Source organism: Glossina fuscipes, unplaced genomic scaffold (assembly GCF_014805625.2).
Source record: "Glossina fuscipes isolate IAEA_lab_2018 unplaced genomic scaffold, Yale_Gfus_2 3, whole genome shotgun sequence".
NCBI lineage: Eukaryota > Metazoa > Arthropoda > Insecta > Diptera > Glossinidae > Glossina > Glossina fuscipes.
In genome coordinates, this window is record NW_023998417.1 from 21,305 (window position 1) to 35,848 (window position 14,544).

General features: G+C 32.7%; 1 protein-coding gene across 2 annotated transcripts in view; it reads right to left on the reverse strand.

Moving 5' to 3' along the window:
* Nucleotides 1–3,017: 3,017 nt before the first annotated feature.
* The window catches only part of LOC119635076, a 109,373-nt gene continuing 97,846 nt past the window's right edge, over nt 3,018–14,544 (reverse strand). The window contains exons 4-14 of one of the 2 annotated variants that reach the window (XM_038029633.1): nt 12,084–12,287; nt 10,348–10,490; nt 9,236–9,886; nt 9,017–9,148; nt 7,407–7,563; nt 7,211–7,333; nt 6,947–7,115; nt 5,587–6,882; nt 4,680–5,512; nt 4,113–4,622; nt 3,018–4,021 (exon numbers count right to left, since the gene is read on the reverse strand). In XM_038029633.1, the coding sequence (XP_037885561.1) occupies nt 3,263–4,021; nt 4,113–4,622; nt 4,680–5,512; nt 5,587–6,882; nt 6,947–7,115; nt 7,211–7,333; nt 7,407–7,563; nt 9,017–9,148; nt 9,236–9,886; nt 10,348–10,490; nt 12,084–12,287 (4,977 nt within the window). In that variant the 3' untranslated portion in view covers nt 3,018–3,262. Of the gene's footprint in view, nt 4,022–4,112; nt 4,623–4,676; nt 5,513–5,586; nt 6,883–6,946; nt 7,116–7,210; nt 7,334–7,406; nt 7,564–9,016; nt 9,149–9,235; nt 9,887–10,347; nt 10,491–12,083; nt 12,288–14,544 lie in introns of both variants that reach the window. The other variant, XM_038029632.1, reaches the window with a different exon arrangement.

Genomic DNA, 14,544 nt, shown 5'->3' on the forward strand with positions numbered 1-14,544 from the left:
TCCAAGAAATTATACAAATTTAAATAAAATTACAATCAATTCATTATTTGAAAATACATATACAGCCATATATAGTAATTTCATTTCTTATGGTCATAGAAAATTAACATCGTGTTCTTCTTAATTTCGCTCATTTGTAAACGATGAATGTCAATATTTTCATTATTGGGATTTTCGATCAATTCAAACCCATTCAGACACATATCTAGAATAACTGGACGGCAAAATTCATTTCATTACAAATTTATGATCTTGGCACGAAGAGAGAAATAACATGAAATTTACGGTCAAGGAGTTCTCTTAGAATGTGGTCTTTATGGCCTTTAGCGAATTATTATTGATTGAAATTGCATATTGGTTTTCAAAGGTCATCAACAACCGAAGATTGTTTTGATCTTCGATATCGTTTAATATAAATCGCGATTGGTATGGCATGGTATAAATTTCGCCTTAATTTTTGCCCTAACAATTTATTTATTTTTTATACCCACCACTGTAATATGGATGTATACTCATTTCGTGTTTTTCTCCATAATGTATGTAACATCCAAAAAGAAGATAACGTAACCCTATAAAGCATATATTTTCTTGATCGGTGGGAAATTCTAAGTCGATTGAGGCGTTTCCTTCCGTCTGTTTGTATGTGCGGTGTGTGTTGTTGGCACCCTCCTGAAGATATCCACCTCAAATTTGATAGATACATTGGAAGTTACTGCACGCAGGTTAGTATTGAATATGGGCCAAACTGTTTAGAGCAGAAGCGCACGGTGGATCGTAAACGGAACACAACTCGGTTTTTTTTTTTCAGAAAATTTTTTGCAATTTTGCTCGTTATTCTGAAATTATAAAAGCTAGAAGGTTGATAATTTCCACATTTGCTTTACCAAGACACTTAACACACTCGAGATGCAAACATGGAACCAATCGGACATGCGCGCACAAAGATACGAATAATTAAATCTTATTGTTTTTTACTTTTTTGAAATTTTATGCTTATTTATCCTAAGGCAAACAAGACAAAATATCTAAAACTATGTTTTTAAATGAAGATATATTGTCTGCCTAAGAATGGATTAAATCTAAATTGAATATGGTGGACACCGCGATTAATTTCTTCATAATAATACCAGCGATATGGTTATCAAATTAAAGAACTTGGAGAGTGGAATGCAAAAAACATAATGGTGGGTATGCGAGATTCGACCTCCGCCGAATAAAATTTTCTTACTTGTTTTTATTTTCTATTTTAACTTTTAATATCAATTTTTTTTTTTTTTAAAAAAAGACTTAATTTGTGCTGATATGCGTGGTCAGGCTGGCTTGTGATAATCTTTAACAATGAAATGACATAAGTGAGCATATGTTCTTTACAAATCTCCAAATCGGTTTATACTTACTTTGTATTTGTCTTTTTAGATTCATAAAAATCATAATGGACAACTTATATGCTGAGAGAAGATTAGGAATGCGAATATTTTTCCATTTCATGTACCCTAAGGAAAAAAATTATTTTCTTGACTATTTCGTTGATCACCAGTATTAATCGCCTGCAATTATCGCTCTAATCATATTTCCTGAAATTATATCCATGTTGTACACTGCTTTTTACCCATTATTGATTGCTCCAGCTTGTACCCCTACTTTCAGTAATTTTCGTCTATCTCTCTTTTGTCGGAAGTATTTTGAAAAGATTACTCCTCGCTCGAATTCTTTCGAGTTGTATGATTCCCATTTAAGTGTAAGATTAGATTCCGCTTGTTCTTGTTTTGTCGATATTTTCGCAAAAATTTAAGGTGACTGTCGTTAATAAAACAAACGCTCGTAGCCTTGTGTGGGCATGGACGATTGGTTTCACTTTTTGAACCGAAAGAGTAGAATGTTTCATAAAGTATATGTGGAAAATTTCATCCTTTTACAATTTTAATAATTTCCTAGTAATAAGCAAAAATTCGAAAAATATTTGTTAAAAAAAACTGAGTTCCATTTAGCCCATTTTCAATAACAACCTGGGTGCAGAAACTTTCAATATTTCTATCAATTTTGAAGTGGATATCTTCATTTTTGCGACCAGGAGCGAGCCAACAACGCACACCACACAGACACAGACAGACAGATATGGCTATTTCAACTCAGAATTTCATGCTAATCAAGAGTATGCATACTTTATAGGGTGCCTGAAGCTTTCTTTTTGATTTTACATATATGTTGGAAAAAAACAAACTTACAAAGTTATAGTGATGGGCATAAAAATGTATACTGTATGCTGCTATCCTCTTAGTATTGGCCGATTGAGGCTAATATTGCTAGTAACTTTTCCAAGGTCTTGCAGAAAACTGCCATAAATTTCTATATGCTTATTGGCGGCTACAGGTGTTGGATGGGCGTTAATGCCCATTTTGTATTGATTTTCGAGTCTCGGCTTTCAGACTAGTATTTTGCTAGTTTCTTATTTTCAGTCGCGTATATTTTGACCTATTAACATAGTTTTGATAGAAATTGCGCAACCACTTGCAAGCAATTGTTCCAATTCTTAGTTTGAATAGATGAAATATATGCATCGAAAGCATGGGTGAAGGGAAAAATCGTATTTTTAAATATTTTGATATTAGAAAAATTTCTATTAAATATCATTCTGTCTATTTCTTTTGCTAGAATCGAGAAGGGTCCTGACTAAATTTCAAAATATTTTTTTAGGTGGAGCCTATGCCGAAAAATATATTAGTGTTTTGTTTTTTTAACTTTTTATCAATTTTAACGTTTGTCGGCCAACAATCTATAGGGTGTTTGAAGTTTGTTTTTTAATTATTAGAAAAAACAAATGTATGCGATATCTACAATGCAAGAATTTAAAGCAAAAAACTTATTTAGTAATATCCATTTTTTTTATTTAAACGAAACTTGTGCATAAGAATGTGTATAAAGAAAAAAAAAGAAAAAAAAAAAAAAATGAAAGAGAAAAAAAAAAAAAGAAAAAAAAAATTAAGTCCGAATAAGAAAATTAATTAAACTAATAAATAAGAAATGGGAAAAGTCAAATGTGAATAAAAATATAATGAATCAGTTATAAATAAAAAACTCAGTGGCAATGAAATACTATAACGAATAACTCAAAATTTCTCCAAGAGATAAGATAAGATATATTAAGAAAGAGAACGAAATAAAAAGACCATTAATTCATTTTCATTTACTTTTAAAATAATATACTGATTACGAAATGAAATGAAAAATGAAATGAGAAATAACATGTGAGAATGTTGAGTAATTAAATGCGAATAAAGAGATCATCTTGTATTAACGATTCATAGATGGTAACGCCTTTTAAAGCAAACTCGGCCGAATCATATAAAATAACTTCCATGACGTCGCTCTTTGGCGGAAGTAAAGAATCTATTGCAACCGAATCTTCTTCTTGTGTTGTGCCAAATACATGGGCTTTGCACTTTGGAGGAGCTGGGGTAGACCGCTTTTTAATGACTGCATATAATTTACGTCTGCTTAACAATTTGTGAAGAGCGCTACGTATTGCGCTTTCCGGCTTCATGGGATTGGGTTTAACATCATGCAAACGAACTCGAAACGTACGCAATGGCAAAATTAACAATTCCTTAGGGCATTCCCGCACGTCTGTCACTGGGAGCGTTTCGCTATTAAGATAATCAACATACAGCACTTCCACCAATTTACTATCTGCAGAATATCTGCATATTACAGCTCGATACCATCTTTTATCTTTAGTGTAACGCGCCAAACAAACAGTGCTTGGCTTAAATTTTGTTAAGGGTGGTGCGACCCTGGCCATTCGTTTAATCGTACGCTGCATATCCATTTCGCGGTATTCATATTCCAGATGAAGAGGAAAAACTTGGAATAAGGCCGGCTTCAAAATTGATACAACACAGCAATTGAAATTGTTCATGCTTTGTGGCAATTGCGGTTGTTTGAAAAATTTGCTACCGCTAAAATGGGATATAGCCGTTGATGTAGCATTCGGATTGAATTGTTCAAACTCAGAGCCAGCATCCTTAGAATTTTTATTAGTTATTTATATGTATATATATATATAAAAAAAAAAAAAAAAAAAAAAGATAAAAGAATTTCAAATATATATTCACCCTTTCTATATGTGAAAAAGAAGCTTGCTCATCTACATATTCTTGCCCTTGTTCACATAAATCCTCATGTTTTGCGGACTGCCAATAATAATAATCATTTTCGGAACCGTGATCTAAAAAGACGACATCTTCGTCGCTATCATCATCAAATTCATTTTCCAAATCAATTTTATTTTCTTTATCGCCGTCTTCGCAGAATGCATCGTCAACCAAGTCAACATTCAATTCGGAATCTTTCATTTCATTTAACAGTTCCGCATAACCATTTTCATCAAACATGCGTCTTTTTGGTAATTGAAGTGTTACAAGGCTATCTTGTTGATTTATTGCGTGAGATGATGTCATAGCCGAAAATTGATCAAATGCTGGCTTTCTTTTATTGTCTAAACGTTCAATTAGTTCGTCTAATCCCTCATATTCGTCTTCGGTATTATCATCGTGCATATCGTCATCCTCACTAGATCTATCATCTTTGCCCGTAACATCCATACGATTGTCCATGCTACCGCGCTGTAAATAATTGTAAATAGTAAATTTTGTTCGTTTAGTGCATTTCGTATTTACCACAAACTCGTTGTTCACATTTTGCTCGAAAAGAATGGGATTACGTTGTCTAGTGGATTTCATTATATTTAATTCGACGCGTGACCTAGAATGATCGGAATCGGCATGACCTTCTTCTATGGAATAGTGTGCTATATCGATAGCACCATGACGTATTTTACATATTCGAATTGGCTTATGCAGTTCATCTTCCGATACTCGTACCGTAACCCAACGTGCCACGGTATTAAGATGTATAAAATCTAAAGCAAGCGTTGGGAATCTCTCCGCACCGAATTTCGGTTTTATACCCTCAATGCGAAATTGATTGGCTATTGCATTTAGATTGGGATATGGAGCGTACGGTCGCATCGATTCAAATGCGACAGTTTCAACATTGCCGTAATCGATATAACGCACACTCCATTGACCGCAATCATTAGGTAATGCTTCGACTACACATCGATACATTTTATGCAAATCATTTTCGGTATAAGCAGCAACAATTGGCTGTCCTATAGCATATTTATAGTCCGCTGGCGGTGGGGGCATCTTACCATACTTGGAGCCAAGTTTTAAGCACATTCTTTCCAAAATTCCATGTCCTTCGCAGTCGTGTATATAGACAATGCAATCGTAATCAATATAGGTTGGGAAGCCTGTGAAAAGAGTTTTCTCAATTCTTCGGCATTCCAGCCAGGCTTGAGGTGGAACCGTTTGTCCCGTTGTCAGTACATCGCTTAATTCATCATATTCGAAAGAAAATTCATTGCATGATGCATACTTTTCTGAAGCATTATCACAGAGAAAACCATCGCAACTATTACGCGTAGGATTGTCTGCAATACGTTCAATAGCTGTACAAATATAAAAATCAAAATTGATTTATGACGACTAGCGGAGTGAAATTGAACGGATTGTGTATAGGTACCTGTTAGCATTGCATTATTCGCAAATGATTTTAACCACTGCTCTAATGTAATTTCGTCTCCCGCAAGTTCAATTTCTTCTAATTGATTAAATTCTTGAGTTTGATCTAACGGTTCTACCAGATGAGCTAAACCGCTTTTAACTAAGCTGTAGTTAATATTTGTATACTTTGTTATGCAAGGTGCCAAGGGATCACTAGTTTCAGTGAGTACACCCCATAAAACAATTGGCAGTGACTTTTTATCTAATGAACATTTGCTCTGCAGAGTAACCCCTAGAGATTCGAATTTTTTAGTAAAATGTTTAAAACAATCTATGGATGTTAGCGACCAGCTTTTATCGCCTGTAGGCTCAACGCATGCTAACTGACAGAGATATACTGCGTTTGATACTCGATTCAATAATGAATCAATGGGAAACAACTGATCAGCAGAAATTGATTGTATAGTGGTGCCAACATCTCGTAAGAAGATCGTATAAGTGGATTTCGATGCTAAGTCATTGACAATATCGGTAACAATTCCACGATACCACTCATTATAATCCGATAAATTTGAAGAGAGATTAAAATTTTCATGCAAATTATTTGCATCGGATGCACGTTGAAATTTTGTGTACACCATACAGGCATCGCCTACAGTCCACTTATTTATGAACTCAGGCTCGGTACATAATTTATATTTGCGAGTTTGAGTTTCTTGAATTTGCCGGTGAAAAGCCTTTGTGCCTTCAGATAGAGAAGCAAGTTGAAGGTAAAATTCCCCCGGATTAACAATATGGGTAATGATAACCGGTGTACGTTTAACGATTTTCTTTACCACTTTTTTCGACGAACCGTCGCTGCTACTTGTTTTCGTAGGAGCATTTAATAAATTCGACGATGATCTTACGTTATTCATTAGTTCAAATGGCGCGGTTTGATTTTTCAATACACTCGTCGTAATCTCTGTTTCTTGGGTCGTTTCCCCAGTTGAAATACCATATTTATTTTTCACCAGTGAAACTCCCACATTTATGTCCATTTTTTTTTTACTCACAAGCAAGGCGACTTTGTAATCATCGTCACGTACGGAACAGATTTCAATACGTAAATTAGGATTGTTTGCCATTTGTTTAAAGTCTTTGATGGCTGTCGCGGTATATGTGTAGTCATTTTCTTGTAATGGTTCAATGTCGGCTAGGGCGCAACGTAGGCAATATTCCTGAACTTTACGAAAACGCTCCTCAAGTACATAGGCCTGACGCCAATTAATTAGGTGCCGTGTACCCTTGTCTACCAAACGTACCATCACGTAACCTGGGGAAAACAGTACAATACGTTAGTGGACATGTACGAGTAATTAGTTATCAGTTAATTATACCATTTTCTTTAATTTCTTCGATAATGGCACGATGCCAGAACTCCTCTAAGCACACAACGCAGTACATTTGCACGCTGCCCAAGTATAGTTGCTCGTGTTTGTTTGTTTGAGATGTGTAATATTCATTTAAATCATTTTGAAATTGACGCTGGTCGTGTATTAAGTCGCTCTACGAAAATGCCACGAACGTGCATATCACAGAAATTGTAATTTTCTTATTCCAAAGAAAAGAAAAGAAAAGAAAAAAAAAAAAAAAAAACTAACCTTGATAACGTAAAATTCTTGAGGTCCCTCAATATGAGTTATTGCTACCCTGAATATTTCGCCAGCACGAAAATAATGGGTAACGGCCAATCCATTTTCTTCTTTAACGTCCGGGTTTATTGTCTACAATTAAAATTAGGTATCGGTAGGTAGTTATTATAGGTAGTTATACAAGTCTTCTTGTTGGTCAACAAACCTTTATTTGCATTTTAAAACTCAAAAATCCTGGCCTATCTTTACCCAGGCCAGTGTATAAAAATGACCCGCGTACCGATTTCGTTTGCTCGTTGTGTAAATCAATCAAAAAATTGCGATCACTAATTTTTTCAATTATACTCAAACGTGCCGGTGCACTGCAAAGATTTTTATTAAATACATCTTACATACAGAGTAAAATATTAGCTTAAAATAACTTGTTTATTATACGAAAGTCCACTTTTTCAAATTCTCTTATATGAGATTATTCCCTATATATATACAAAACAAAAACAAAAAAAAAAAAACAAATAAATAAAAATATTTTAACCCGGAAGGGTGGTCGAGGGAGATTATTAATTATTGTATCCCGCATGATTTCATCAAATTTTTCATTTCATTTTTTTGTGAAAACATACGAAAACGCCTACTTTCCATGAGTCGAAATTTTCATGGCCCGAAAATTTGAGCGGACATGGAACAAATTGAACAAAATGAATTTTCTTTTGAAAAATCTTATTACTACAATCAACTAATGTAATCATAATAAAGTGTCGGAAATGAAAGTTTGTTTGGACACTTTCATGGGGTTGGGACCTATAATATAGGCCTTTATAGTCCAAATTCGGTACAATTAATTTTTATGGTAAACTACTACAACTATTGGTCAAATTACTTACTTATTACTGTCTTGCTTCGGTTTGAAAGATTACATGCAAAGGAGTTAAAAAAATTGCCCAATACAAATGATATTTTTCGAATGTTGAGTGTGTGTGCGTTAATCGTCGAAACTTTTTTCACACTATCACTTTTTTCAATAATAGGGGCAAAGGTGGTAAACATTTGCGATTCGTAGATTGAATATAAGAAGAAGTGGAAAATGATCAGCTAGATGGACAGACAGACAGACAGACAGACAGACAGACAGTCAAGCTTAAATCAATTCGGAAAGTGTTTCGGAATCGATCGGTATGGTAAAATGTTTCTGTACAGATCTGAAATGCTTGTGAATATTACACAAGTGGTATGGGGTATAAAAAACATTTCCATAAGTGCTTTCTTATACTGTACAAGAAAACTGTGCCCTTCTCAAATGACAACAATGTTAATCGTATGTTAATTAGTTGCTTTTTTTTTTTTTTTAACTACGCATCAATTTCGATTTCCGTTTTCGAGATCATTTTTCATAGGTACTTTTCGGATTCTCGAAATAGGTCAACACAATGTAGGTATGTCCCCTCTGCTTGAGGGTCGCGAAAAAAGAACACTCGTGAGGCAACTTTTTTTTTTTTAAAGTGCATGACTAACTGTATTTTAAGGTCTCCAGACCTCTATAAACATAAGAATACTTGGCCACGTGTTAAAAAAAAATAGGACTGTATAGAACAGAGACATCTTGTAAAATAGGTCAGAATGATGAATGATTTCGGGATTATAAGGTGATATGACGATGAAGCGTTACTAGTTAAAGCAATATGCCTACGACATAACCTAGGTTAGGTTTCATAAACAGATACGCGAAAGATGTGAAAGGTATTTTTTTGTTAGTTAAACGCGATCATAATTTTCTCATTTGTTTATCCTATTATTCCACGTAGGGGATTAACTTACTTTTTTGTAATTTCCATTAATAATTGATCCGCTGCTTTCGTCCATCTTTTGTTTGCTGGCATGATGTTATAGATGGCACAACGTATGGCCGCAAATGGAATGTTTATGTGATGAGGTTTCATTTGGCAAAGTCTATGCACAGAGATATTATTAAGTAAAATAAAAGTCGATCAAAAGTTAATTTAATTTAAAACTCTTTCACTCGACCTTACTACGTACCTTTCTTTAGGTACATTTAAATGCATACCGTAATCCACTAGAAATAATCTGTAAATGTCGTTAGGAAATATTTTCTTAAGTATACCCCGATACCATTGTTTATCCTTCTGATTGTAAGCCATATAAAGGTTACCCTCTTTTATTGTTTTTGGCACGTTCTTAGGGAACAGTAGGGAGAAGGCTTCCGAAAGTTCACGTATCTTTTGCGATTCATTAATATCTTGTATATAAAAATGATTCGGTGATTGAATATGTGTAAGTCGAACATTGATATGATGTTCCATTGAGTTTTCTGCTACAAAAGATGCGATCTTTACGTCATCTAAAATGGATGTTCCAGATCCGCTGTCCTCTCTTAACGAATCCGTACTATCAGAAATACTATTACTGTTCGATGATTTCATCTGTTTATTTCTTTTATGATTTTTATTTTTCTTCTTTGTAGTAGTAGTAGTAGTAGTAGTAGCAGTAGTAGTACAGTCTTTTTGAGAATATTGTGCGATTACGTTTTTATCAAAAAGCATAGATGACTTTAATATGGAATTGGTGTCTTCACGGAAAACACCAAGTTTAATAGATATTTTTGGATCCGTATAAGAGTAATTATAATATTGTTGTAAATCTTCGAAAGTGGTTTTCTTTATATCAAATCTGAAGTATATTAGAAAAGAAAATTACTTCAATGAAGTTATGAAGTTATGTTCGATTCTTGAATGAATTAATACTTAATACCCACCCCCAACACTACTATATTGCATATTTTAAGTTATATCTCGTCAAACCCATGTTACTCTAAAATCTAATGAGAATCAAAAGACAAGTTGCGAAATAATTTTAAATGCGATTTTAACAAACGGACAGATGGATAGAAGGGTAGACAAAAAATGCGATTTTAACAAACGGACAGATGGATAGACGGATAGACAAAGACATTTCAATTGATTTTCTTATTGATACCAGTCAAGAATAACAATATATGTCGTTGTCTTCGTTAGTAGTCATCTTCGATCATTAACAAACCAAACTCCCTTTTTAATAATAAATTTTCATTTAAAGTTTAAATAAATTTAAAATTTTTCTTAAAAATTAAGAATGGTTTAGATTGAACCCACCTGAAAGGATTATCTTGTATCTTGGTAACTTGTAAACGGCAAGGGATTTTTTCTAATTGTTTATTGCAAATATAAACAACGGTACGCAAATTTACATCAAATGGTGGCTTTTCGTGGTACTCTTCTAAATTTGTACGCATGCTCTATATAAAGAAAAGAATGCACGTATAGGTGATTTTATTAAAATAATTTAGCGGCTGGAAATGCACGTTTCACAAACTGCAATATTCCTATTTTTGAAGTTACGAAAAAACCAAACACTCATTTTCGTTCCGATTATAAAAAAAGAACAAAAAACAAAACAAAGTTTGTAAGAAAATTACATTCAGCCGTGACCGAATGTTTTATACCCATCACAGTTATCTTAAAAGAGAACTAAATTTTGCAGTAGCCGTGGCTGATTTTTTCTATTTTCAAAAAAAAAAAAAATATTGGCGTTGTAGGCGTGTTTAACACAAGTGGACAGATGAATAGACGGCCATGTTTAGATGCATTTCAAATTTTAGAAACTTCCAAGAATTAATGTACTTTATGGAGTTTTTGAAGCTCGTTCCTGCACCTTTTAACGAAGAAATAAATTTTGGTGCACTATATTCGCTGGGTGTGGTCGATATTTTCGATTTTAGTACAGGTACTACAGTATCACCCATAGAATATACATTCAAGCTTTTGTACATTTATCTGATATAGTTTAGGAGTAATGAGTAAGAAAATCAATTTTTTACCTTTTGAAAAACAGAGGTTTTCCCAGTTGACATGGTGCTATGGGCGTGTCCTGCGCCCAATTTGGATCAGTTTTAGTACCAACCTATGTGCAAGAACTTTCAATATTTTTGCCAAATTTTATTTCATTTTTACAGCCATAAGAAGTTGATAACAGATATTGCACAAACGGACAGACGGACATGTTTAAATCGATTTAGAATTTGATGCTGTTCAAGAATATATGCACTTTGGGGGGCCTCTGGTGCTTCCTTTTTGGGCATTGCAAACGTTTTGACAGAGAAAGAATGAGAATACCGCCCATACTTTGATGATGGGAGAAAAAAAAACAAATTAGATCCTAACTCATCGAAGGATTAGATCAATTTTCACCGTTATGGTGTCAATTCTTACCGCGAACAAGAATCTTGTAATAAGTCAAGACAATGGTTCCATTTTAGTAGGCAATTAATCATATTACGAATTGAGTTGTGATCCTACTTTACTTCCACTTCTTGAGTCTCGTGATGGGTATAAAATTCACTCATTTTCAATTTACGCAATTTTTATTACAATTCATTTAGACCAAGGAAATAAATTCCAAGCCTAAAAGCAGCACGAACATTACCAACTAAGACTATCGGCTCAATTTCGAAGTAAGCAATTTCTTAGCAAAAGTGAAAATGAAAGGCGGACTTATGTTTTATATGGCTTGATTTTGTTTTTTTTTCAAATGCCAAATAAACGCTTATTATTTTTACACGTTTCTTCAATCAATTTTATAGCAATCGTGGATTTGCTTTTATCTTACAATCATCGTCACATTGCCTGAAACATATCCCCCCCTTCCCTCGTGGGCAGAAATGTACATAACTTTCTCGTACACAATAATATATCTTCGATGCTATTTTCTAAATATTACAAATGGATCGACATATATGATAATTATTCACTGACAAAGAATTGTGAATCAATTAATGAATGAATGAATCAATAGTCGACTATCAATTTACTTTAATATGAAATGAACTCACGTTTAAAACTTCTTGAGATTCAGCCAATTTGCGGAATGTTTTTGTCAACATCTGTTGAGGTTCATTGCACGATTTCTTAAATTTATCGGCAATCCGTTTCTCCTCGTTCTGCAGAACACCGTGTAAAAATAGAAAATAATTAGAAATGTCTTCCGTAGTTTTTGTGGCGTATTCTTCCAATTGGATTTCCATTGATTTGATTTCCTTAAATTAAAAAAAAAAAAAAAATTATAATGTTAACGATAATTGGTTACGGATATAAGCGCAAAGTCTCATCAAAACAAATATTAATTATTTAGTTGAAAAGACTACAATTTTATTTTAATAGATGCTTGCATGTATTCTGATAATTTTTTATTTGGGAAAAATTGGCTCAACATATATTAATTAAAATTCTTGTCATCATTTTCTACAACTTTTTTAATCGAAATTTATATATGCCTTTCTTCGCCCACTTATTTGTTTCTTCGATAAATGCAAAATACTTAATTCTCTTTTTACACGAAATTTATTTTAATTCGAGTTAAAACGACAAAATAATAATAACTCTCTTTTTACGAAAAATTTGGTTTAGCACGAGTTAAAATGAAAAAGCAATTCTCGTTTTACACGAAATTTGTTTAAAGAAAAAATTATTCTCTTTTTACACGAATTATTTTATTTTAACATGATTTTCAATATTCTATGAATTTTTTTTAAAAATATTGAAGTTTTTTTTTTTTAATGAATTTTTTCACACATATGCATTGTAACTTCGCTTTATATTTTTTTTACAACGAATTGATAAAAAGAGTAAAGACGTAATGTATTTTATATGCACTTTAATTTAGTTTAATGAATTAATATGCGTAAGCATGAAATAAATTTGTAAATAAATTCTGATAAGAATTTCTCAATATTGTTTATTGCACTTTTCAGTTGCTTTTTTAGATCTGGTATCAATCTACTATTTTTCCAATTTAATCATTATCTTTTTTTACACGAACATTTTTTTTGCGAACATATATGTCTATCGTGTAAAAAGAGAATTAGCAAAATTCATATATATTCGAGTCGAATTTCATACGAACCGATGAGAACCACACAGATATTTTATGCATCTCCTTGAAGCATTTTTATTTACTTTGCCGTAATAGTGGGCCAACCAGGTCTACAATATTCAATTCAATTCGTTTGATAATTTTATCGAAATATGTTCTTACCATTCATTCAAACTGCAAATATAATTATATAGTCTCAATGAATTTGAAATTGAAAATTTTCGTAAAGTAATCAGATTGATTTTTTAAAACCTTGATTCGTTAAGCACGAATTTTCATCTTAATGTACTTTATGTCAAATAGTCATGAAACTGTATGTAAGAACAGCATACGCTTTCGATATTTATAATTTTGTATAAAATTTACACAATATTCTTCACAGTTTGATCAATTCTTGGTTGGTATTGTTTTTTTTTTTGTTTTTAAATTTCATTTTTTTTCGAGATGTTAACTGAACTGTAATGGTTTTGCTTACTTTACTGAGAAGTATAGCTTAACATAAATTAAACGTTGCAAAGCTCATCATGCTGTGACGAAAAATACAAAAAAAAAAAAAAAAAAAAAAAAAAAAAAAAAAAAAAAAAAAAAAAAGAATTCTCATGCTTTTGAAATAATAATAATAATAATAATACTATATAGCGTTTCACAGCGAATTTACGTCAAAAGCAGAGGCACCAAACTGGTGAAGAGTATGACCTTGTGATGGCAAATCCGTACAAGTAAGATTTGTTAAAATAAAATGTCTTCAACCTCATAATTGGGAAAAACCAATAAGAACATCATTGGCTATACAAAAAATGAAAAAAAAAAAAACAAATTTCCAAAACTAAAATACTAAATAAGAAAAGTGATAAAAAAATAAATGAAAAAACAAGTAAGAAAGTAATATGCAGCGATTAACGAATTTCGCGTACCCATCACTATGCTTTTCGCATTCTAGTCTTAAAAATCCTTTTATTTGATACCCATAACACGCTGGTATTATTGAGAAAAAATTAATCCACCAATCCGCGTTGCCTATAATATTCGTTTTAGAATTAACCCATTGTTAGGCAGATAATATATCTTCATTTGACAAATGTACAAAATAGTTCTTTGCCTTAAGCATAAAAAAAAAAAAAAAAAAAAAATGAAAAAAAAAAAAATGAAAACAAGAATGTGGGCATGGCCGATTTTTCCCATTTTTGCTCATAAAGCGTAGAGGGTCCTATCAGCCTTCTAACATTTATGATTTCTGAGTAACGAGCAAAAAAATCACAAATTTTTGATAGAAAAAGAGAAAGTGGCCTTCAGTTTGTGCTCAACTGCGGGCTTCTGCTCCGACGAGTTTGGCTCAGTTTTTATATCCAACCTGCATATAAAAACTTGCAATCTTTCTACGAAATTTGAAGTCAAAGTCTTCATTTTTGCGACCAGGACAG